This window comes from Lagenorhynchus albirostris, chromosome 7, assembly GCF_949774975.1.
Source record: "Lagenorhynchus albirostris chromosome 7, mLagAlb1.1, whole genome shotgun sequence".
Taxonomy (NCBI): domain Eukaryota; kingdom Metazoa; phylum Chordata; class Mammalia; order Artiodactyla; family Delphinidae; genus Lagenorhynchus; species Lagenorhynchus albirostris.
In genome coordinates, this window is record NC_083101.1 from 21,156,824 (window position 1) to 21,179,862 (window position 23,039).

Below are 23,039 nucleotides of genomic sequence, written 5' to 3' on the forward strand. Positions count from 1 at the left end.
AAAAAAAAAAAAAAAAAAAAAAAAAAAGAATAAAAAAGGATGTAGACAAAGTGGTAAAATTGAAAGGGTTTAAAGCAGAAATACCTGAGAAAAATATATACCTAAATACAAGCAGGCTGGTAAATTTCTCAATTTAAGAAGAAAACTCTAGGGATATGTGGAAGATTGGGTACAGAAGAAAAAGAATCACTGGCACAGGCTTCTCATCTGGGACTGTAGGCACTGAACTAACAGAAATAAAGGAATACTAGAGGGTCATTAAAAAAAAAGGAAGGGAGTGGAGGGAAAGGGAGGGGAGAGGGAGGAAGAGCTTTATGTACCATGTGGAATGATCTCCAAGATCTATGACTGTGTACAGCAAGGTACAAGACTCTGTGTACGGTATGCTGACATCTGACTTTTAAAAGAATTACATGTATGCACTTTCATATTTACGCATAACATCTACCTCTAGAAAGTTTCTCCAGAAACTGGTAACACTGGTTGCTTCTGGGGAGGGAAACCTGCTGCCAGAGGAAGGGAAATGATGGGGCCTGGGCAAATGGGAGACTTTTCACCAGATAAAATTTTGTATCTTCTGAATTTTGTGCCATGTGAATGCACTGGCCACATCAAACACCAAAAAATTTTCAATCTCTCTCTCTCTCTCTCTCTCATATGCGCGCGCACACACACACTCAAAAATTTAAGTAAAAATGACAAGCCACAGAATGGGAGAAAATACAATACATATATCTGATGAGCACTTGTATCCAGAATATATCAAAAACTCTTAATAAGGATATATGTGGTATATACATACAGTGGAATGTTATTCGGCCTTAAAATAGAAAATTCTGCCGTTTGCAACAACATGGATGAACGTGGAGGACATTATGCGAAGTGAAATAAGCCAGTCACAAAAGGACAAGTACTGCATGATTCCACTTATCTGAAGAATCTAAAATAGTCCATGTCATAGAAGCAAAGCATACAAAGGTGATTGCCAGGGGATGGGGAAGGGGAAGATGGTTTGGGGGCGGGGGTATTAGTCAAAGGGTACAAAGTTTCAACTATGCAAAGTGAGTAAGTCCTAGAGATCTAATGTATATAGCACAGGGTCCATAGTTAACAATACTGTATCGTATACAGTACTTTAAGTTTTGCTAAGAGGGTACATCTTATCACAAACTGTAACGATATTAGTAATAATAATATAAAGAAGGTAGGAGGAAACTTTTGGACGTGATGGATATGTTTATGGCACAGACTGTGGTGATGGTTTCAACAGATGTATACTTATCTCCAAACTCATCAAGTTGTATACATTAAACATATACAGCTTTTTGTATGTCAATCATACCTAAAGTGATTTTTTCACCTTACTGAAGAATATTTAAGTAATTCAGTATAGATATTACATTCAATATATAGATAGATACGTATATATCTCAGTAAGAAAAACAATCCAATAAAAATAGGCAAAAGGTGCTTCCCTGGTGGCGCAGTGGTTGAGAGTCCGCCTGCCGATGCAGGGGACACGGGTTCGTGCCCCGGTGCGGGAGGATCCCACATGTCGCGGAGCGGCTGGGCCCGTGAGCCATGGCCGCTGAGCCTGCGCATCCGGAGTCTGTGCTCCGCAACGGGAGAGGCCACAACAGTGAGAGGCCGACGTACCGCGAAAAAAAAAAAAAGAAAAAAAAAATAGGCAAAAGATTTGAAGATACTTCACAAAAGATATACAAATGGGCAATTAGCATGCGAATATAGGTTCAACATCATTAGTAACCATGTAAAAGAAAATTAAAACCACAATGAGATACTACTACACATCCACTAGAACTGATCAAACAATACCAAGTCTTGGCAAAGATATGGAGCTACTAAAACTCTCGTATACTGCAACTCCACTATTAGGTATTTACCCAGGGGAATGAAAACATGTCAACTAAAGACATGTACATGAATGTTCACAGCAGCTTTATTTGTGTCTAAGAATTTGTCCATTCCATCTAAGTCATACAATTTACTGACAGAATTGTTTGCAGTACTCCTTTATAACCCTTCATTATTTCTGCAAGGTCAGTAATGTCTACCCTTTCATTTCTCATTTTAGTAATTCGAATCTTCTCTTTTCTTGGTCGATTCAACTAAAGGTCTGTCAATTTTGATTTTTTCAAAGAACGAAATTTTGGTCCTATTAATTTTCTCTACTGTTTTTCTATCCTCTATTCCATTAATTTCCACTCTAATCTTTAGTTCCTTCCTTCTGCTTGCTTTAAGTTTAGTTTACTCTCCTTTGTTCAGTGTAGTAGCTTAATTTGTAATAGCCCAAAGCTGGGAACAACCTACATGTTCATTAATGAGTGAACAAACAAATAGTGATATATTCATTCAATTAATGAATGAATATACTCAATATTTTTTAAAAAAAGAACAAACTATGGATATAGCAACAATAAAAATGTTGAGTGAAAGAAACTAGACCCAAAGAATACAGATTTTATGATTCCAATTATACAAAATTCTAGAAAATGCAAACTAACATAGTGACAGAAAGTAGATGAGTGATTGCCTAGGCCAATGGTGGAGCAAAGTATGGACTACAAAAGTGCATGAAAACTTTTGTAGGTGATGTTCTGTATCTGGATTGTGAGAGTGGTTTCAAATCAGGAACTCAAAACTCAGTAATTTCACTAAAACCTAGAAGGGGAAGTAAAAGCAAGCCCAAGGTCTCTCCTGGTTCTGGAGAAAGTTACAGATCCTAATTAAATCTTGACTATGGTAGAAAAATATAATTATAAACATTAGTCAACTAGAAACAGGAAATAGAAATTGGAAGAAAATAAAATTGAACAAAGCACACCCGGATCAACGTAACCAGAGTCAGGAAATGGAGAAAATGAGGGAAAAAAAAAAAAAAGCATAATAGACAGAAAATAAAGACTAAAACTAAAATTCCACATAAAACATTAGCAAACTGAATCCAAGACTAAGTAGGACTTATCCTAAGTATAAATGTAAGTAATTTCAGTATTAAGAAATTAATTTAATTAAATGATAATTTCCATAGATGCTGAGAAGGCATTTTATTAAACCTGAATTCCATTCCTAAATTTTTTTAAATTAGTAAGCTATGAATAAAAAAAAAACTTTCTTGACAAGAAAACAACAGCAAACATATCTAATAAGAAAATACTCAAATACCCTTCAACAAGGAACAAGAATGCTCTCAATATTTTAAGAATTTCCATAGGTCTTGGCCAATGTAATAAAATGAAAAAAAACATACATTTTTGAAAAGAAGCAGTGAGTTGCAAAATATATGATTCTCTGGATTTCTAAGTAGAAAATAACTGAAAAATTATTCAAAATGTGTTAGGAATTCAGTAAGGTGGCTAATGCATGATAACATTACAAAAATAAATAGCTTCCCTATATACTGGCAGTAGGAAACTGCAAACAAGAGTAACTTTTATTTTAGAACTTTATCTTTTAATCTTGGGGCAGAGGAAGAGAAACTGGAACCTGAAAAGTCCCGAAATGCAATGGTCTGTCCAAAGGGGATTTAGCTAGAAGCACCTAGAACGGTGCCAGGCACTTGATAAATATTTGACGAATAAATGAATGGAATATGAGCTTCCTGATTAGGTCTGGTTCCTCTTATCTACTTCCTTTGGGAGGGAATTCTGTTTTCTTGCCAGTTGAAACAGACCTTTCTTTTCAAGGTATATAGCTCACATATCAGAAAGATTCCTCTTTTCCTTTTTTAGCATCATGTTGAATGAGCCAAGAGTAATTTACTTACTCAAATAAAATGAAAATCCAATAAAGGAGAGGAAGTGAAAATATCTACCATAATCAAATCACAGTAATAATCAGATCAACAGTAATGTAAACATAACATGATTGTTAATGTTTATTGTGGCCTGTTTATTTTTGTTAAAGCTATCCATAATCTGGCCTTGAACTGTAGAAAATAAGCCTAGAGCTGACTCAAGATTTTCTTTCCCACAATTTATGGATTCTTTCTGCAGAACTGGGTCTGTTTCTTCTTCCTTTTTCTGTTCAGTCTTATAAAAATCCTTAACTATACAACCTTGCTATATTCTAGGAAGCATTTTTCCTTTCTTTCATCTACTATGTTCTGAAATGTTAACACACCACACGATGCACCTATGCTTACCATCGGTACCTATCAAAAACAGGCAAGGAATCTTCGTAGTCATCTAAAATACGTTGTTCAGATCAGTTATGAGAATCAGTTATGAGAATCAGTTACGAGAAGAGCTTTGGGGGCCTACTATGCATAATCTCATTATGTTATCAGAACAACCTTATTAGGTAGGTACTACTAGAATTCCCATTTTATTGACAGGATAACAGAGGTTCAGGGCAGGTAAGTGACTGCCCAGCCAGTAAGTGACTGTATTAGGACTCCCTTGGCTGAGTCTGAAAGCTCCACTTTTTCCTACTCAGCTGTGTCTGCTTCAAACCTACAACATTAACCTCTCTGAGGTAGCAGTTCTAAATTACTTTACATAGTGTACCTCCTTGATTTGGAACCAGAGGGAGCAAATAAACTTTATTCCTTCTGCTGCTGGCAACATTGTTTCTCATGACGGACAGATCCTCTACCCATTTCCTGCAATATCATAAACCTATATAATACATGAAGTTTCCTTGACTCATGAATAAGTCAACAGCAAGACTTTTCTATCAGTTTCATCATAATTTAACCACAAAGAAAGTTTAAAATGGACAGTGTCGTAATTCTGTTGGCTTTAAATAAGTAGCCAACCTGCCAAGGTCAACACCTGAAAACATACTCACCCGTGTGATACCAAAACTGGTTTATGTAAAATGCAACCGCTGCTTCTACAACTTATGATCTTGGAACACTGCGATGTGTCTTTAATAAATGTTACCCTTTTCCACTCACATGTCCAAGAGAAGAATGCTTTGAGGAAAAACAAAAAACAGGGGCTACCTTCTTCTTCAGAGTCAAGTTGAAAGTGGAGAGGTGACCATTTTACTCAAACCTCGGCACTTGAGATTTGCTTAGAAATCTGTAGATGCACATGTTAGCCCCAAATGTGGATCTCATTCAATCTAAAAGTCTGAACAGTCCAGTCTAAAATACTATATAAAAGAAGACCTAGGTTACTCAAAAAGCTCCACAGGTTCCTACAATAATGTGCCGAGCCTCCCAGTAGACCAGGGGAGGAGAATTTGGTTACATCGAAAGACTCAAGTCAACTGCACCGTCTTAGAAAGAGCTGTCAGTCTATCCCTAACATAACCACCTCCTAACACCACGTCTTCCATGTCCACGTGTTTGAAAGTTGGCCGCCCCTCTCTCTAAGAAGCTGCAATGAAGCCCAGAACCCCTCACCAGGATAAGGATTGCCATGAAGAAAACTGGGAGGAAGAAGAACTGACGTCACTGGGCTGAAAACACCTCATTCTCTTTCATGGAGACAGGCAAGGTCCACGGCAGTCCTTTGGTCAGGAAGGGCAGAGGCAAGAGCATGAAATGAGGGTTGGACGAAGTCTGGCCAACTGGTGAAACAAGGGAAGGTCCTGCCCCTCCTCAGTGACTTGAACCAGGAAAGAAAAGAATTTCTTAATTCTTAACTCAGGGGAAAAACAGATAGTTCAAAATATTGACTGACCATCAGGAGAAAAGGGAAAAAGCTCACTCTGAGCCAGTATTCACCTGTATTTGATCAGAACAGATTAAAGACTACAGAAGAGCATTCTCTCTTCTAGCCCCTCAGTAGCAGTTTAGCTCTGTCCTCTTTAGGTTTTGAGTGGTTATGACTCAGTTTCCAGGCAGGGACAACATACACATCCTACCCCACAGGACTACAAGTGACAGCCGCATTTTTCTTGTTTGCCTATTTGAAATTTAATTGGAGTTAGGGGTTAGTCAACTTTTTCCTTTTTAATCAATATCAACTATTACTAACCAAATTAGGGAGCGAGGAGGAGGGCTCTTTCTCTCTAATTTGGTCAGAGTCTCCAAGGAAGGAGACTACATTCTCAAAGGGTCAGAAAATTACCCTTTTGAGAGGCAATGGTGCACCCTTCCAAGGCTAGTGTACACATTCACACCTGTACTCTTACACACACACACTTACAAATGATAGCAAACTACACATGGCTTGTACTTTTTCTTTTTTTACTTCTATATCTTGCCATTATTTCATATCAGTATATACAGGGGCTGCCATATATATATATATATTTTTTGCGGTACGTGGGCCTCTCACTGTTGTGGCCTCTCCCGTTGCAGAGCACAGGCTCCGGACGCGCAGGCTCAGCGGCCATGGCTCATGGGCCCAGCCACTGCGTGGCACGTGGAATCTTCCCGGACTGGGACACGAACCCGTGTCCCCTGCATCGGCAGGCGGACTCTCAAGTACTGCGCCACCAGGGAAGCCCTGCAATATTCTTTTTAATACTACATTTTTTAAATGACCCTAGTTATAAAACTAGCTCCCCACTGATAGATATTTAGGCTCCTTCTTACCTTTTCCATTAAAACTAATATTGCAACAAATACTCTTGTACATGTCATTTAGCTCATGTCCATTTACTGACTCAGCAAATATTTGGGTACCCACCCCATCCTAGGCTTTGTTCGTACACTGACATTACAGCAATAAGCAATCAGATAGAGCCCCTGCCCTCAAGGAGTTTATAGCACAGTGTAGGAGATATACATGTCTGATGGCACATTCCCCCTGAGTGAATCAGAAAATTCTTCTAAGGCAACTGATCTCAACCTTGGCTGCACGTTAGAATCACTTGGAAAAGCCTTTTTACAAAATACTGCTCCCTGGGCCATCCTAGATTCATTATATCCAAATTTCTTGAGGTGGGCCCTAGGCATCAGCATCCTCTAATAGGTCCTCAGATGATGTGAGTACTTAGCTAAACTCAATAACCTTGTTCTAAAACAGTGCTTCTCTACTTTTAATGCGCATACAATGACTTAGGGGTCACGTCAAAATGCATATTCTGATTCAGTAGGTCTGGAATTAGGCCTGAGATTCTGTATTTCCAACAAGCTCCCAGGTGACGCTAATGCCACTGGTCCATGGACCACACCTTGAATAGCAAAGGTCTATGGCGATAGCAGGGGGCAGCTGGAAAGGCACACAGAGGACAAAAGCTCAGCAAAGGTGGGCAAGCAAGACTTCACATGACATGCCAGGCAGCTCATGAGTAAAATCCTTTGGCAGGGACATAACTTCCTAGGAGAGGATCACAGAGGTAAATAGGTACCTGATCACAGAAGGCCAGACTAAGGACTCAGACCATTACTGTGTGAGCAATGGAAAGGTCTCCAAAGGGAAGGTCTTGCCGCAGGTCTCCAAAGAGGGGAATGACACATACAATATTTTAGGAAGGTGAATTCTGGCTACAGTGTTCAGAATAAAATAGATTGGGGAGGAGGGACCTGACTGACTCAAAGCAGGAAAGCCAGTTAGATAATCATACATCTTGATTAGGATATTCACAACGACAATGGAAATGAAGACAGACATTAAAGAACAGTGATGTTTATATACAAAAGTGGGATATTTAAAAGGGGAGGTGAAGAAAGCCATGGTTTTTAAATACTCTCACCATGGAGTGATTATAAGGTGCTAAAAACAAGAATCACAGAAATACTTGGAAAGATGGGTTTAAAGCTAGAAATCCTAAGCCCTGCCGCAGTAGTAAAGTCCATCCAGAGATGGTACATAAGGAACTAGCAAAGGCCAGGAACCATGGCTGGGTGGGCTCACAGTTAGAGCTCAGAAAAAAAAAAAAAAGAGGAGGGTCCAGAGAAGCAGGGGCAGACCAGGGGAGGGTCAAGAGAGGAGAGAACCAATTCATTCAGTGAATGAAGCATCTGCTATGTGCCAGGCACTGGGCTGGGGAATATAGCAGTGAACAGAGTAAGACCCTGAGAAAAAAGACAGGGAAAAAAGCATTGAGGGGAAGTTGGTTAATGATGTCAGTCAAGGAAAATGAGCACTGAACCAAAGGTCTGGAAACCTGGGTCCTAACCTCAGCTCTAGCTGGGTTACCCTGATCTGATAAATCACTTCTCTCCCTGGGCCACAGTTTCCTCCATTGTAAAAAGAGGGTCTTGGAGGGAGTGACCACCAAGCCCTCTGCAGCTCTAAAGGCCTGGGATGCTACAGCAGAAGAACAGCCGCTGCAGTTCTCCGTGAGCCGTGAGTGGTAGAGGCAGGACCTGGCCCATGGGGCTCGATGCTGAGGCAAGAGGAGGCAGATGGCGAGGCAGATGGAAGCGGTGCACAAAGACCGCTCATCCAAGGAGCCTGGCAGTGACGGGAGAGTGAGCAGGCAGAAGGCAGCAAGGCTTGGGAAACTTCTCTCACAAGGGAGACTGGTTACAGTGAGGAGTAAGAGGCTGAAAAAAACAAACTGAGATGAGGGAAGAAACACAGCCTAAGATACAGAAGGGGCTGGTTTCATTTCCCTTGGCCTGAAACTGTGCTTTGCATAAGAAATGCAACCTACAGTGTCTAATGCATGTAAGCACTGGAAAGAGTGGGAAGCAGGTTTGGAAAAGGATGCCAATTTGTAGCAGTGGTGGTGGTGAAGAGAGTGGGCTCTAAAGTTGAACAAACCCAAGTTCAAATCCCAGCCCCACTCTCATCTAGCTCTGTGACCTTGAACAAGTTACTTCACCTTTCAAAGCCTACATTTCCCCAGCTGTCAAAGGGGAAGGAGACAGTAACTTGGGGAGTGCTTCAAGACGATGCAGTACAGCTCCCAACCAAAGGAAGTGCTCCCCAAAGGTTCACAAGGATCTTGTGAACACACGTTACTATTATCTCTGGGTAAAGGTGAGGATAACTGAGGGGACATATGCTGGACACCCTCGATGGGGAAGAAATCAGAACAAAAGGAAAAGAGAAGAGAAGCAACAGTTAGGGAAATGACAACAGTCCCAAGCGTATGTTAAACATGAAAGGCTGGGCATACAGGAGACCGTGTTAAGATGCTAGAATGTTGACAGGGGATGGAGTGTTCCAGGCAAGCCCCACAGTCAACCCAGACTGGAGAAGCAAGCCTTGGGGACCCCAACTCACTACAACACACCCTCAGGATGGTAGCAGTCCTGACCCAGAACACCAAGATGGGTAGGAGGTGATTTTAACAGGACCTGGAAACCAGTACCTCCAAAGGATATACTCAGGGCCAGCTTCACAAGGATCCTATACTCAGAAGGGTTCCATACTGGGTTTAATGCTCTGCTGTCACTATCATGAAATTCTTAATAATTTTTTTAACAGGGGGATAAGAATTTTAACTTTGCACTGGGTCCCACAAATTACATGGCCAATCTTGGATTCAAATTCAAATTCTCACTCATATCCCAACATTGACCATTGTTACCTATAACAGGTAACCCAAGACCTCCTTCCAACGTGCTTCACTCAAAAATGTCTTTAACGCTAATAAATCACTCTGATTACCCCCCTGGCATTCTGCACATACCCCTGTCATCATGTTAAACAGCAATGACTCACTTGTATTTCTTTGTCTCCCTTCCTTGGGTAGCTAAAAGGTAAGGCCATCTGTTCATCTGTGTATCTCCTGAGCATGGCACAGAGAGGCTCATATAAATGTTTGAGAAATGAAAAAAAAAAGTCCAAGTGTCCTTCACAATTGCTGATGCAAGTCATGAAATAAACAAGATGTACTGGACCGGACAGTGCAGAAAATGCCTGCTATATCACATTTTTGCAGCACAGATGCTGATGCAGCAAGATGACAGTAAGCCCAGTTCCTGAGAACATACCTCTGCTCGAATTAAATAGCCTAAAAGAAGGTCTAGCTTTCCATTTTTGCAATAAAACAACTACTCCACAACCATTTTTATTCTAATTACAGTAAGACATCTTTCGCCTGGCATGTCTGAGACCTGACCTGTCCCAGGCTAATGTTATTTCCAAAATGTAGATATCTTAACTCCCAAGGAACATGATGCCTCACACAGCACATAGTACAGAGAAGTCACTCAAACACATGTACAAAATTCATGTTAGCACTTCAAGTATTAACACAGTTTATCGATTCTAGTTAGAAATTAGATTTAAAAGTATATATACCCTCAAAGGGTAAAGAACAGTCTTTTCAGCAAGTAATACTGGGAAAATTGGATATCCACACACAAAAGAATGAAATTGGACCCTCATCTTACACCATATACAAAAATTAACTCAAAATGGATTAAAGACCTAAACCTAAGACCCAAAACTATAAAACTTCTAGAAGAAAGCATAGGGCGAAAAGCTTCATGACACTGGACTTGGCAGTGATTTCTTGGATATGACACTAAAAACACAGGCAACGAAAGCAAAAACAGACAAATGGGACTATATCAAACTTAAAAACTTTTGTGCAAAGGACACAATCAAGAGAGTTAAAAGGTAAACTATGGAATGGGACAAAACATTTGCAAATCATATATCTGATAAGGGGTTAATATCCAGAATATAAAAAGAACTCCTACAACTCAACAATAAAAAAATCAAATAATCTGATTTTAAAATGAGCAAAGGACTTGAACAGACATTTCTCCAAAGACGGTACACAAATAGCCAACAAGCACATGAAAAGATGCTCAGCATCCCTAATCATCAGAGAAACACAAATCAAAACCACAACGAGATACAACCTCATACCCATTAGGATGGCCACTATCAAAAGAACAGAAAATAGCAAGCGTTGGTGAGGAGGCAGAGGAATCGGAATCCTTGGGCGCTGTTGATGCGACTGTAAAATGGTGCAGTCACTATAGAAAACAGTATGGAAGTTCCTCAAAAATTTAAAAACAGAATTACCATATGGTCCAGTTTTTATATATAAACATTTGGGTTTATATGTCCAAAAAAACTGAAAACAGGATCTCGGAGAGATATTTGCACATCCATGTCCACTGCAGCATTAGTCACAATAGCCAAGAGGTAGAAGCAACCTAAATGTCCATCAATAGATAACTGATTAAAAAAAAAATGGTATATACATAAAACGGAATACTTTTCAGTTTTAAAAGAGGATATCCTGGGGGGCTTCCCTGGTGGCGCAGTGGTTGAGAATCTGTCTGCCAATGCAGGGGACATGGGTTCAGTCCCAGGTCCAGGAAGATCCCACGTGCTGCAGAGCAACAAAGCCCACGCGCCACAACTACTGAGCCTGCACTTGAGAGCCCATGAGCCACAACTATTGAAGCCTGTGCGTCTGGAGCCTGTGCTCTGCAACAAGAGAGGCCGCGACAGTGAGAGGCCCGCACACCGCGATGAAGAGTGGCCCCCGCTCGCCACAACTAGAGGAAGCCCACGCGCAGCAACGAAAACCCAACACAGCCAAAAATAAATAAATTAATTTAAAAAAATTAGGCTAAGTGCAAGGAGCCAGACACAAAAGGCCACATATTCTATGATCCCATTTTTATGAAATACCCAGAATAGGCAAATTCATAGAGAGCAAAAGCAGATTAGTGACCGCCAGGGGCTGAGAGTGGGGAAAATGGAGCGTCTGCTACTGAGTATCAAGTGTCTTTTGGGGCTGACAAAAGCCCTCTGGAATTACATAATGGCGGCAGTCGTACAATCTTGTGAATATACTAAAAATCACTACATTGTATGTTTTTAAAAGGTGGATTTTATGGTATGTGCGTATGGTATTGCTTAAAGTAGTGTGAGTAAGATTCCTACTGTTTGCAAACAAGACTCCTGACCAGTACACCCCTGAATCCAGGAGGTCAAAGCCCCTGTGAAACTGCCTCCCCTCACCCTCCACACCTGCAAACTGACACTGCCAAGCTTTGGCACAGGCTGGGTCTTCTGCTCTAGTTACTCCTCCTGCCTTGTCCATTTGGGAAATATCTACTTTTTCACTCTCCGGCTCAAATATCATCTCCTTTGGAAAAGCCACCACCCCCCTGAGCACAGTCACTCCTTGCCCCACTCCCTACATGTTATTTCCATAATAACCGTGCAGATGTCATGGGTGTCCACCTATCCCCTCTCACTGGCCAGTTCAGTGCCCACTGGCCCGACTTCCACGCCAGCACCCGCACTTCTTGGCCCGACTGCTCCCCTGGCTGCTCAAGCACTTTCCACCCATGGGGCAGGCTGGAAAGTGCTTGGGAATTAATGCCCAAACACCCCATCCATGGGGCGCTCAACCAAGGACTGACAAGGGCTGCTGTTTGAAGACCCCAGGTCGCTCACTGGGGTGGGGATGACCGAGGTGCGTGTTCTGTACAGGCTCCCAGAGGTCCCAGTTATTGCTTCTAAGGCAATAACAACACCTAGCATTTTCATAGCACTTACTGTGTGCCAGACACTATTCTAAACACTCATTTAAGGGACTTCCCTGGTGGTCCAGGGGCTAAGACTCCGTGCTCCCAATGCAGGGGGCCCAGGTTCAATCCCTGGTCAAGGAACTAGATCCCGCATGCCACAACTGAAAGATCCCACATGTGGCAATGAAGATCCCATGTGCCACAACTAAGACCCGGCACAGCCAAATCAATAAATAAACATTAAAAAAAACAACAAAAAAAACCCCACTCATTTAATCTTCAGAACACCACTGCGAAATAATCCAAAATTTAACTAGGGAGACACTGAGGCATTACCAGGTTAAGAAACTTACCCAAGGCCTCAGAACTAGTAAATATAGCTAGCATTTTTCAGATTCTATTGCAACAATCTGGATATACGTCTCTCTTCTGCACCGGACAATGACCCTCTCAAGAGAGTACTTTTTTTTATCTTTCTCAACTTCCCCAGCATCCAGCACAGAGCCAGGCATGCAGCAGACATTCAAGAGATTCAAGTTTTGGAAAGTGCCTGCACTCTGCCGCCCAAACATGCCGTGTGCTTTTCTCGCCTCTGTGCCTCTTCTCAAACAGGACCCCTGAAACACCTTTTCTGCATGTACCTCTTGCCCTTGTCTCCTCCTACCCCCAACACACACACACACACACACACACACACACACACACACACACACACACACACACACACACACACACACACACACACACACACACACACACGACAATAATTCCTGATCCCTGCTCTGTGGCAGCCAAAATGAGGAATTCTGCTGGGCAAGGCAAACAGGAGAGAGCATATGACCCCCTCTAGAATCTAGTAAACAAACCCAATTGCTCATACATGAACTACTGCACCTTTGCCAAGCTGTTATTTATGTACTTATTTTGAGAGACTCTCATCTGCCTTCTTCCCGGTAACCTCCACTAACCCCCAACTCTTCCCTGTCCTAAAGACCTTCCCTCAACCCTGCTTTTTCCCCAAGCTACCACCCTTCTCACTACAAACTGCTACGACCTCTCGCCTTACATCTGATTGCTAATATTCACTTTGTTTAAATTCTGACCTCAACCTCTACATCTTCCACTCCCATCTCTCTTTGGATCTGCTGGGGTCACACGTTTATATAATACAGAAGAGCTCCCAGGAGGCAGCATGTGTGCTAAGCCTTGAAGTCTGAGTGGGCTTTCAACGGCAGTGTCCAGACGAACTCTGACCCAGCTCCTGACTTTACGCTGCATTCTAGTCATCTTTACACTTGCTCACACTTGCTTCCCAATCTGTGTTCCCCCTCTCAGTGAGGGCACCAGTCGGCACCAGTCTCCTAGACTAGAAAACCAGTCATCCCCACTGTACCAAAACTAGTCACCTTTACATTTTCTGTTCTTTGTTCTTCCAGGCGACAGCTTCAACCTAAACCAAACCGACACATTTCTAACTTACCTCTTTCACTGCCAGTCTCTTCCCGTCCCAAGCACTGATCACACATTCCCCTGCTCAAAAACCCTCTACGGCTGGCTCCTGCCTAAAGAACAAAAGCTAACCTCCACATCAGAGCATTCGGAGCAGTCACAGCCTCCTCCTGCTGTGTCCTCCCACCTCCTCTCTCACTAATCCCCACCTCTGGACTCTCCAAACCCACTCCCAACACATGCCCCGACCCAGTGCAACCCCAGCAGGCACAAGTCTTTTCCATCTCAGGAGCTTTGCTCAAGCTGCTCCCCTGGCCCATGACGCCTTCCCCACCCGGCACCTGAAAGCCTCCTCAAACTTCAAGGACCTGGTGAAAACACACCTCTGCCACCACAGCTGATCTGCAGGTAATACACTCTGAGAGTGGGGCCGACCAATAGGAACTAAGCTCCCTCCTCTTAACCATCCCAAAGTAAAACTTGATTTTCACTTAACATTTTAAGGTCGATGTATTGGTCCCTTTTTTTTTTAAGTTTCAAATCAAATCAAATCGAATAGTATAAGCAAAAGGGCGTTCACGACCTCCTGTAACCAGGATGCCCGCTGAGCAGCAGTGCCAGCTCACGCACAGCTGGCAAGGTGGATGCGGGATGCAAGGGACCTTCAGGGCCTGTCGCCCTCCTCTTCTCCAGCTCCACATTCCTCTCTGGCTTCATTCTTAAGCAGGCAGTCTCCACATCACAAGAAACCAAGGCTCACAATCTAACAAAAAGAGAGATGCTTTCCCCCAGCAGCCATCTGAGCAAATCTCTTTTTGGCTATTTGACTCTGCTAGGGTCACATGTCCACCAAGGAAGCTATTTGGGCCAACGGATGATACAGGTGAAAGACCAAAAGCAGGAGGAGGAGAGAAGCCAGGGTGCTTCTCCCCTACCCCAACCCCTCCTCTCTGGTTCAGATAGCATCCCTGGCCTTAGCTGCTTCCTCTCCAGGGCTCCCTCCGCCTGAGGTCCCTGCTCTTGTTGAGCAGCCCTGCCATGGTCTAGTTCCCACAGAAGCTCCTGGATTCTTCTAATCTCACCTCCTCCCATTGAACCCCCCCAGCCCTGAGGGTGACTGCAGTTTCCTGCTAACGCTACTCTCTGGGTTACCTCCCTGTCCTCTGCTTGACTTCACATGTTTCCCAGCACCTATGTAGCTAATTCCCTGTATTAAGTCTCTCAGTCTGAAAAACCTACAGTGGTTTTTATCTCCTGACCAGACCACAAATGATACTGAAATTGACAAAGAATAGGCAACAATGTACAAAGAAAATGTGGAGAGGTCAGTATCAGGGAATAACCACCACCTTCTCACAGTTATTAAAGGCTCACTATGCATCCGGCACTACTCTAAGTATGAACGCAATGGATCTGCAATATCAACCCTGTGATGTAGGTACTTCTGTTATCCCCTTTTCACAGAGGAGGAAACTGAGGCTCAGAGAGGTTAAATAATTTACTGTCACAAAGACTGTAAGTAGTGGAGCTGGGATTAAAATCCAGACAACCTGGCTCCAGAGTGCACGCTCTAACACACAAATCCCAGCGAGGAGAGTTTCAAGCAGTGGGTTACTCAACAGGATCAAGTGCTACCTACCGAGAGGTCAGGGAAGACAAGGATGTGAAGCGTCTACTGGATTTAGCAATAAGAAAGTCACGAGGGACCTTGAGTAGTAAAGCCAGAAACCAGACAGCAGTAGGCTGAGAAGTAAGCCAGAGATTAGGAAGTAGAGACAAGAGGCGCAAACCTTTCTTTCAAAAGGTGAAGAAGAGTCAGAAAATAGGGCATGAGATGGAGGAGAAGGAAGCATCACAACAGTTTTCTTTACTTGGTTTGTTTTAGAAATGAGAGTACCTTGCGCATGTTGAGACATTAATGGGAATGCAGAAACACACCCACAGACACAGAAAACAAACTTATGGTCAGCAAAGGGGAAAGGGGCAGGGGGAGGGATAAGTTAGGTTGGGATCGAAATACACACTAGTATATATATAAAGTAGATAACCAACAAGGACCTACTGTATAGCACAGGTGACTATACTCAGTATTTTGTAGTAACTTACAAGGGAAAAGAATCTGAAATATTTATATATATCATATATATACATCAGGTGTACAGCAAAGTGATTCAGTTTTATACTGATGTATATATATAACTGAATCACTTTGCTGTACACCTGAAACTAATACATTGTTAATCAACTATACTTCAATTTAAAAATAAAAAAAAAAAATTTGATGGGAATGAGCCAGTTGATAGTCTGAAGACACAGCAGTGACAGCAGGGTCTCTAAGAGACCAGAGGGGGCAGGCCGTATACTCCAGGATCAGCCTTAGCAAACGGGGGCAAAGAACGGGCGGCCACAGATTCTGATCATTTTGAGTTTGGTGAAAGTTCTTTTACGGTGGCTTCTATCTTCTCTAAGGTAGAAAGTGAGGCCATCAGCAGAACAGGAGGGTGGGGTAGGGGCGTGGAAGGTGTGAGGAGCAGAGAAAAGCTTCAGATCAGCCACGGTACAGAGTGGGAGCCTCTGTGGAAAGGAAGGATGGCCCCTGGGACCTCCCTAGCAGTCCAGTGGGTAAGACTCTGCACTTCCAATGCAGGGGGCGTGGGCAACTGGTCGGGGAACTAGGATCCCACATTAAAAAAAAAAAGAAAGAAAGGATGGCTCAGCACCACCGAGGCCCCAACTGTGCTTGGAAGCTGTGAGGTTACACTGGCAGCAACTCTCAAGGCACCTCCACACCTGAGGTGCAGGCAAAAGACAGGAACAAATGGAACGACCCAAGTTGGATGTAAAAGGAGAGCGAGGGAACTTGTAAAGGACAGTGGCAGGAGCAACTGACAAGCCGTGGAATCTAAAGGAGGCAGGTGAAAACAAGGGGTCAGGGAACAGGTGTAGGCAGTTCTCACTGACTGGGAGGAGGGGCACCGCAAGATGAGAGCTTTGTAATGGCATTATTTCAGGGCGGGAACAGTTGTAGGTATTATAATGCAGGGATGTGGCCGGGGGAGAGGGCAAATGAACTGGAAAAAAGGGGAAGGTGACTAGATAAAAGGTCAAGAAACTGATAGTTTTAGAGATCTGGACAGAGTCCCCTGAAGTAAAGGCATGATTTGAGAAGACAGTTAGTTGGGAGATTTCAAGATTTTAATGAACAAGAGAAACAGGGAAGTTACAAAGTGACAGCAAAGAAGGCAGTGGAAGGTCTGTAATGGACATCTGTGAAACAACAGACGCTGGTCCAACATTCATTCGTTCCTCCTCCTTCTAGGAGGAGCATCTTGACTTTGCTTTGGAAACCACCTCCTTCCTCCCCAGGCACAGAGAGGGCTTCCAAAATACTGGTAAGAGCCTATGCCTTAACTTTATGTGTGTTCATTTTATTATTCTTTAAACTGTATAGATACATTTTATTAATACAGATGCATTTCTATACTTCACATATTTATATTTCACAGTTAAAACATACACACAAAAACTTCCCTTCTCCACCCTCCAAAGATAAGGGCCTGGTCCAGGCCTTGGGCAGTCAGAGTTACAAAGACTGGCTTCAGCACCTGACCCAATTTAGGCCCAGGAGACACTAGCCCAGAGCTTTTGCTGGAATTATCAAGAAAGAGGTGCTCTCTTTCTGCTGGAGTTGCAAAGTTATATCCCTTCACCGGCTTGAGAACAGAGCTAACACAGAGAGGAGAAAGCAGAGTCAAGAGATGAAAAGTGACAGACTCCCAGCATCATTTGAATACCTAGTTCCAGCCACTCCAGAAGCCAAAATACCTGGGGCTTTTCAACATGAGCCAACAGATTTTTTTCTTTTCTTCAGCCAGGTTGCATTTGATTTATGTGTTTTTGACGGAAAAGAAACCTAATTCAGTGGAATAGTCAAATAAAGGATTCTCAATTCAACAGCCTGTGTGATCCTTTCAACACATAAATCACACCCTCCTTCTGCTCAAGTCCCTGCAATGGCGCTCAAAGTAAAGGCCAAAGTTCCCAGAGTGGCCCCAGACTACGTGGCCCCCTTCCTCCCAGCCCTTGGCCAAGGACTCCCCATTGCTCACTCTGCCCCAACCACGCTGGCTCCTAGGGTAGTCCCCGTCACAGCGGGCAGGAGCTGCCAGGCCTCTGCTTTGGCCACTTCTTCCACCAGGACACGCCTCCAGACATCCACTCGCCAACTGCCTCACCTCCTTCAAGTCTTTGCTCAAAACTCAAGTTCTCAGTAGCGTCTAACTGAAGCTGCCTCCCTTCAGCCAGTGATCCTGAACACTCCCTTCCCCCCAACTTTTTCTTCCTTTCACAGCATTTATTACATAAAATAGTACGTACTCACTAAAATATACCCAATGAGGGCAGGGGTTTTCAACTGGTGCATTTGAGCTCCTAAAACAGTGCCTGGCTCGTAGGAGGCCCTCAAATATTTGCTGAGTGAGTAAATACAATGACATGAGCCTCAGAGGGGCAGCACTTGATCATTAAAAGGCAGTGGAGAGGACTTCCCTGGTGGTGCAGTGGTTCAGAATCCACCTGCCAATGCAGGGGACACGGGTTCGAGCCCTGGTCCAGGAAGATCCCACATGCCGCAGAGCAACGAAGCCCATGCGCCGCAACTACTGAGCCTGCGCTCTAGAGCCCGTGAGCCACAACTACTGAGCCCACGTGCCACAACTACTGAAGACTGTGCACCTAGAGCCCGTGCTCTGCAACAAGAGAAGCCACCGCAATGAGAAGCATGCGCACCGCAACGAAGAGTAGCCCCCGCTCGCCGCAAATGCAAATAGAGAAAGCCCGCGAACAGCAACAAAGACCCAACACGGCCAAAAAAAAAAAAAAAAAAAGGCAGTGGAGAGAAAGGACACTACTGACCCGCATCTCCTGAACCTGAAATAAGTGGAGTGTAGGAGGAAAAGACACCTCCATTTTGAAGACTTCAGGGGAAGCAGTGACTTAAGGGGCAGGAGGTAGGTGGAAGAGTTCAGTGAAGAGACTGAGGATGTGGGTAGAGGTGTTAACCACAGGTGGGGCTTGAGAGGGCTTGGTGTCAGGCTTTGGGAGGTACACAGGAGTTAGAGGCTGAGTCAGGGGAGAAGCAAGCCCACAGTGGTTTGCAGATGAAAGCAAAAAAAGACAGAAAGGGCCAAGTGGTGTATTTACATTTCAGGTGGAGATGAAAGATACAGGGCTAGAAGGCCTGGGGAGTTTAGCCAGCGTCAAAAGAATTCCTAGCAACCCTTGGTAGATAGAAAAGATTCTTCCCTTCACACCATGGTTTGAATGGTTTTCAATTTTGTGGATGAAGAGGCCATGACATTTGGTCTTCTCCTCCTTCCCAGAACCCCAGAGGCCACTGAGAAATGTCCGCTGGACCGAGACGAAAGGCTTTCCTGTTCGTGGCACCTCAGCAATTCCCCTCTGCATAGTACAATAACCCTGCACTATGAGCAGCCTGTCAAACCCTCAGAACTGACTCTGAATCAGGCATCCAGGATCACAACCCCAAGGTCCATTGTAAAAGGCAAGAAGACACAGGCTTCTTTTCAAAGACAGACCATAGCACTCAATGCTCCTACCTCCCCTCCGGTGAACCCCACACTTCCTGGGCAAGAGAAAGAGCAAAGGGAAGGCTTCCTTCCACTGGTCCTGACTCACCTCTGTTGCTTGGTAGCTTCTCTCTGCAGAAATTTCTCCAGAGTTACGAGAACATATGTGTATGCCAAGATTGAAGGAAAATGTTACTCCCAGTCAGAGGAAGAAATTATACTGCCCTCTAAGGAAAAGTGGCTAACTATAAATCAGGCCTTTGGCAGTCATGTCATTTTGATGCTCCTCGCAGCTCTAAGGAGACTTATTAAATATTCAATAATTAATAATAATGCCTTCAAGACCATCTCTCTCATGGAACTGTCCCTGTGAAGGAAGCCAGAAGTAATTAGACTTAGGCTCGACTTCCTGTCCACCAACTAGATCTCAGGGATACAGGGCATCTGTCCTCCCAGTACTTAGTAGCAAAATGCCCACACTTCTGCATCAGGTGTCCTCCAAGAATGGATCATTAAGCAGATATTTAAAAGAGCCATCTGTAGCAGGCAGCTTCCAAGATACCTCGATAATTCCCGCTTCCTGGTATTATTCATACCTTCTTCCCAGGTTGTACCAGTGATGGCCAGTGTGACCAACAGAATACGGCAGAGATATGTCGCTTCCGAGACTAGATTACACAGGACTGTGGTTTGAGTCTTGGGATCTCTCCATCTCTTGGATCACTTGCTCTGGGGGAAAGCAGTTGCCACCTCAAGAAGCCCTATGGAGAGGAACTAAGGCCTGCCAACAGCCGAGAGAGTGAGCTTGGAAGAGGACGTACCCCCAACCCAGTCTTCAGTGACTGCAGCCCTAGTCAAAGTTTGAATGCAAGCTCATGAAAGACCTGAGTCAGAACCACCCAGATTTAAGCTGCTTGCAGATTTCTGGCCCACAGACACTATTTTCAGATGCTAAATGTTGCAGTAATTGGTTACACAGCGATATATAATTAATTCACTATCCTACACAGACCTGAGAAAAAAATTATAAGTTTAACCTCAATTCCTATCCTACATGCACATAGGACCAAGTTCTCTGTACATAAGAAAGCAAATTGGGCTTCCCTGGTGGCGCAGTGGTTGAGAGTCCGCCTGCCGATGCAGGCGACACGGGTTCGTGCCCCGGTCCGGGAAGATCCCACATGCCACGGAGCGGCTGGGCCCGTGAGCCATGGCCGCTGAGCCTGCGCGTCCGGAGCCTGTGCTCCGCAACGGGAGAGGCCACAACAGTGAGAGGCCCACGTACCGCAAAACAAAAACAGAAACAAAGAAAGCAAATTATTCATTCAACAATTACTTATTGAGTGTCAAATATGGGCAAGGTATTTCCAAGCGACTCAAGCCTTCATATAGTCTATAATCTTCTATAAAATAAAGAGAAATACTTACAAAGACACACACACACACACACACACACACACACACACACACACACACACACAGCTGCTCAATCCATTGGTTTTATTAGCTTTTTAAAGTTTACTTGCTACTAATGCTTTGCCTCCCCCCCCCAACTTGCCCCACTCTTTGCTTTCACGAACCCTCTTGGGAAGGTACATCAATTCCCGCTTCCTGGCTAATTTGACTGCTTAGTGCACTCACACTCATTTTTACTGTACCACATGCCCTCCCATCTAAGGGGGAAGAAATTTGGGTCTCCTGATTCCATTCGGTATTGGGACAAGGAGCCCTTCACTTAGTATTTTACTAAGAGGCATTCACTTAGTATTTACACCTGATCACAGGTGTGGAGAACAAGTCTAATTTCTGCAATTATTGACTAAGTGGCAACAGCAGCGCTGATACAATCAGCTCAAGTCCTGATCACAGCTGAAGTGGCAACGGGGGGAGGGGGGGAAGGGAGATGCCGCCCCTAACCCCTCACTGTCTCTCAAAGCAGCAGGAGGATCATATGCTGCTCTAAGAAAATCAGGAGCCCCCCCTCTACGCAAAAAAGGTCAAAGGGCGACCTTTCTTCCCTTCCCCCACAAAGCCAGCCTCTGCCAAACCTAAACACCGTGGGAGACAGTGAGAGGTAAATGGAGCCCCAGACAGAAAACCCCAGGGCCACTCTACTCCCGCTGCCGGCTGGGGTCGGAGTCAGGTGACTCCTCAGGGCACAAAGCAAACCTAAACAAAGATCACTGCCCCCATGACAGACAGGGGTAAGAAGCCTCTGGCAGTAAGACCACGGAAAACCATTAACTCTTGCTTCTTTGCAGTCGCAGCAAACTGGAGGAGCTACAAGTGACTCGGCAGCTCAGTCTTCAGAGATGCACCTGGAGGAACCGGGACCCCATCCCAGGACACAGGCTCTGAGCACTGCACGCACGCCTCCAGCCACAGCGGGCAGGCGGGACCCCTTCCCACCAGCTGTCACTGGCCTCGCGACCAGCCGGGCAAGCCCGTCCCCTCTGGCCGCTCCGCCAGAGGCTGCAACCCTGAGGGGGCGGTAGGGAGGAGACGCTTTTTCCCCAAGGCTCTGGGGCGAGGGCAAGCCTGTCCCCCGGAAAGGGGCGCCAGAGTGGGCGCGGCCCGGTGCCCAGCGGGGACCAGATCCAGATCCCTCATCCCGCTCGGGAGCGAAACGAACCTCCCAGTCCCCAGCCCCGCGCGCCCCACCTTGTCGCCGAAGCTGCGGGCCGTCAGCAGGTCTGGGCTGGGCGTGCTGTCGCCGCCCACGGCCTCCTCGCTGCTGGAGCCGGCCAGCGGGTGCGGCATGTCGCGCAGGGACTGGGGCCCAGTGGACGGCAGGGCCTTGGGGGGCCCGCCCGACATGGCGCGCACGGCTCGGGACGCGCCGCCGCCGCTTCCTCCTGCAGCCCGCCGCGGCGGGCTTCCCCAGAGCCCGGGCCAAGGCCCCGCTCGGCCGCAGCTCGGTCGGAGGCCCAGCACCAGCCGGGCTGGGAGCCACCGCCACCCGCCGGCTCGCGTATGCCCGCGCCGGGCTGCGCTGGGCTGGGCCGGACTGCTCCGCTCCGCTCCACTCCGCGCCGGAGCCCGCAGCAGACCCGCTCGCACCTTAGCCAGGGCGCCCAGCCCGCCCCGCCACGCCGCCCAGCCCGCTCGCCGCCCCGCCCCCGCGGCCCCCGGCAGCCCACGGAGGGGGAGGGGGCGGGGAGAGCGGGGGAGGGGGAGGCGGGCAGCTCCGCCCTCTCCCGCCGTCCCGCAGGAAGTGCGCCCTCGGCCCTCCGCCGCTGTCCACCGAGAGTCCAAGCTCGCCTCCTGGCCCGTTGGGGGCTGCGTGCAGACCCCGGAGCTAATGTTTAACGGAAATCAGAGGTGGAAAAAGACGTTGGAGGATCCTGTTCCATTCCACCCGCGTTTACTGCTGCGCCCAGGGGCAGCCACGCTTGGGGCTGGGGGCTTTAGGACACGCACGTGCGTCGGGATCTTCTGGCCTCTGAAATAACCCAGGATAAGAGGAATTATGACACATTTTATAAGAGTGGCGTAAAAAGGTTATGAGGCTCCCAGGAGATAGAGACATCAGGCGGGGAACCTAGAAGGAAATTCAAAGACGCAGTGTGGAGTTTCTTCAAATGCACGCTGAGATCCCATGCCATCTTGCTTCTGCAGTTCACCGGGTTTATGTAAGGTTAAACCTCAGAAGAGTGAGCATCAGTAAATAAAGAGGGAGT

The 23,039-nt window shown here is 45.5% G+C and overlaps 1 protein-coding gene across 13 annotated transcripts in view; it reads right to left on the reverse strand.

Annotated features, from left to right (window-relative positions):
* Positions 1-22,404, reverse strand: part of SNX30 (sorting nexin family member 30) — a 121,515-nt gene extending 99,111 nt beyond the window's left edge. For all 13 annotated transcript variants that reach the window (XM_060154593.1, XM_060154599.1, XM_060154592.1 and 10 more), the window contains exon 1: positions 22,021-22,404. In XM_060154593.1, the coding sequence (XP_060010576.1) occupies positions 22,021-22,176 (156 nt within the window). In that variant the 5' untranslated portion in view covers positions 22,177-22,404. The remainder of the gene's footprint in view (positions 1-22,020) is intronic.
* Positions 22,405-23,039: the final 635 nt, after the last annotated feature.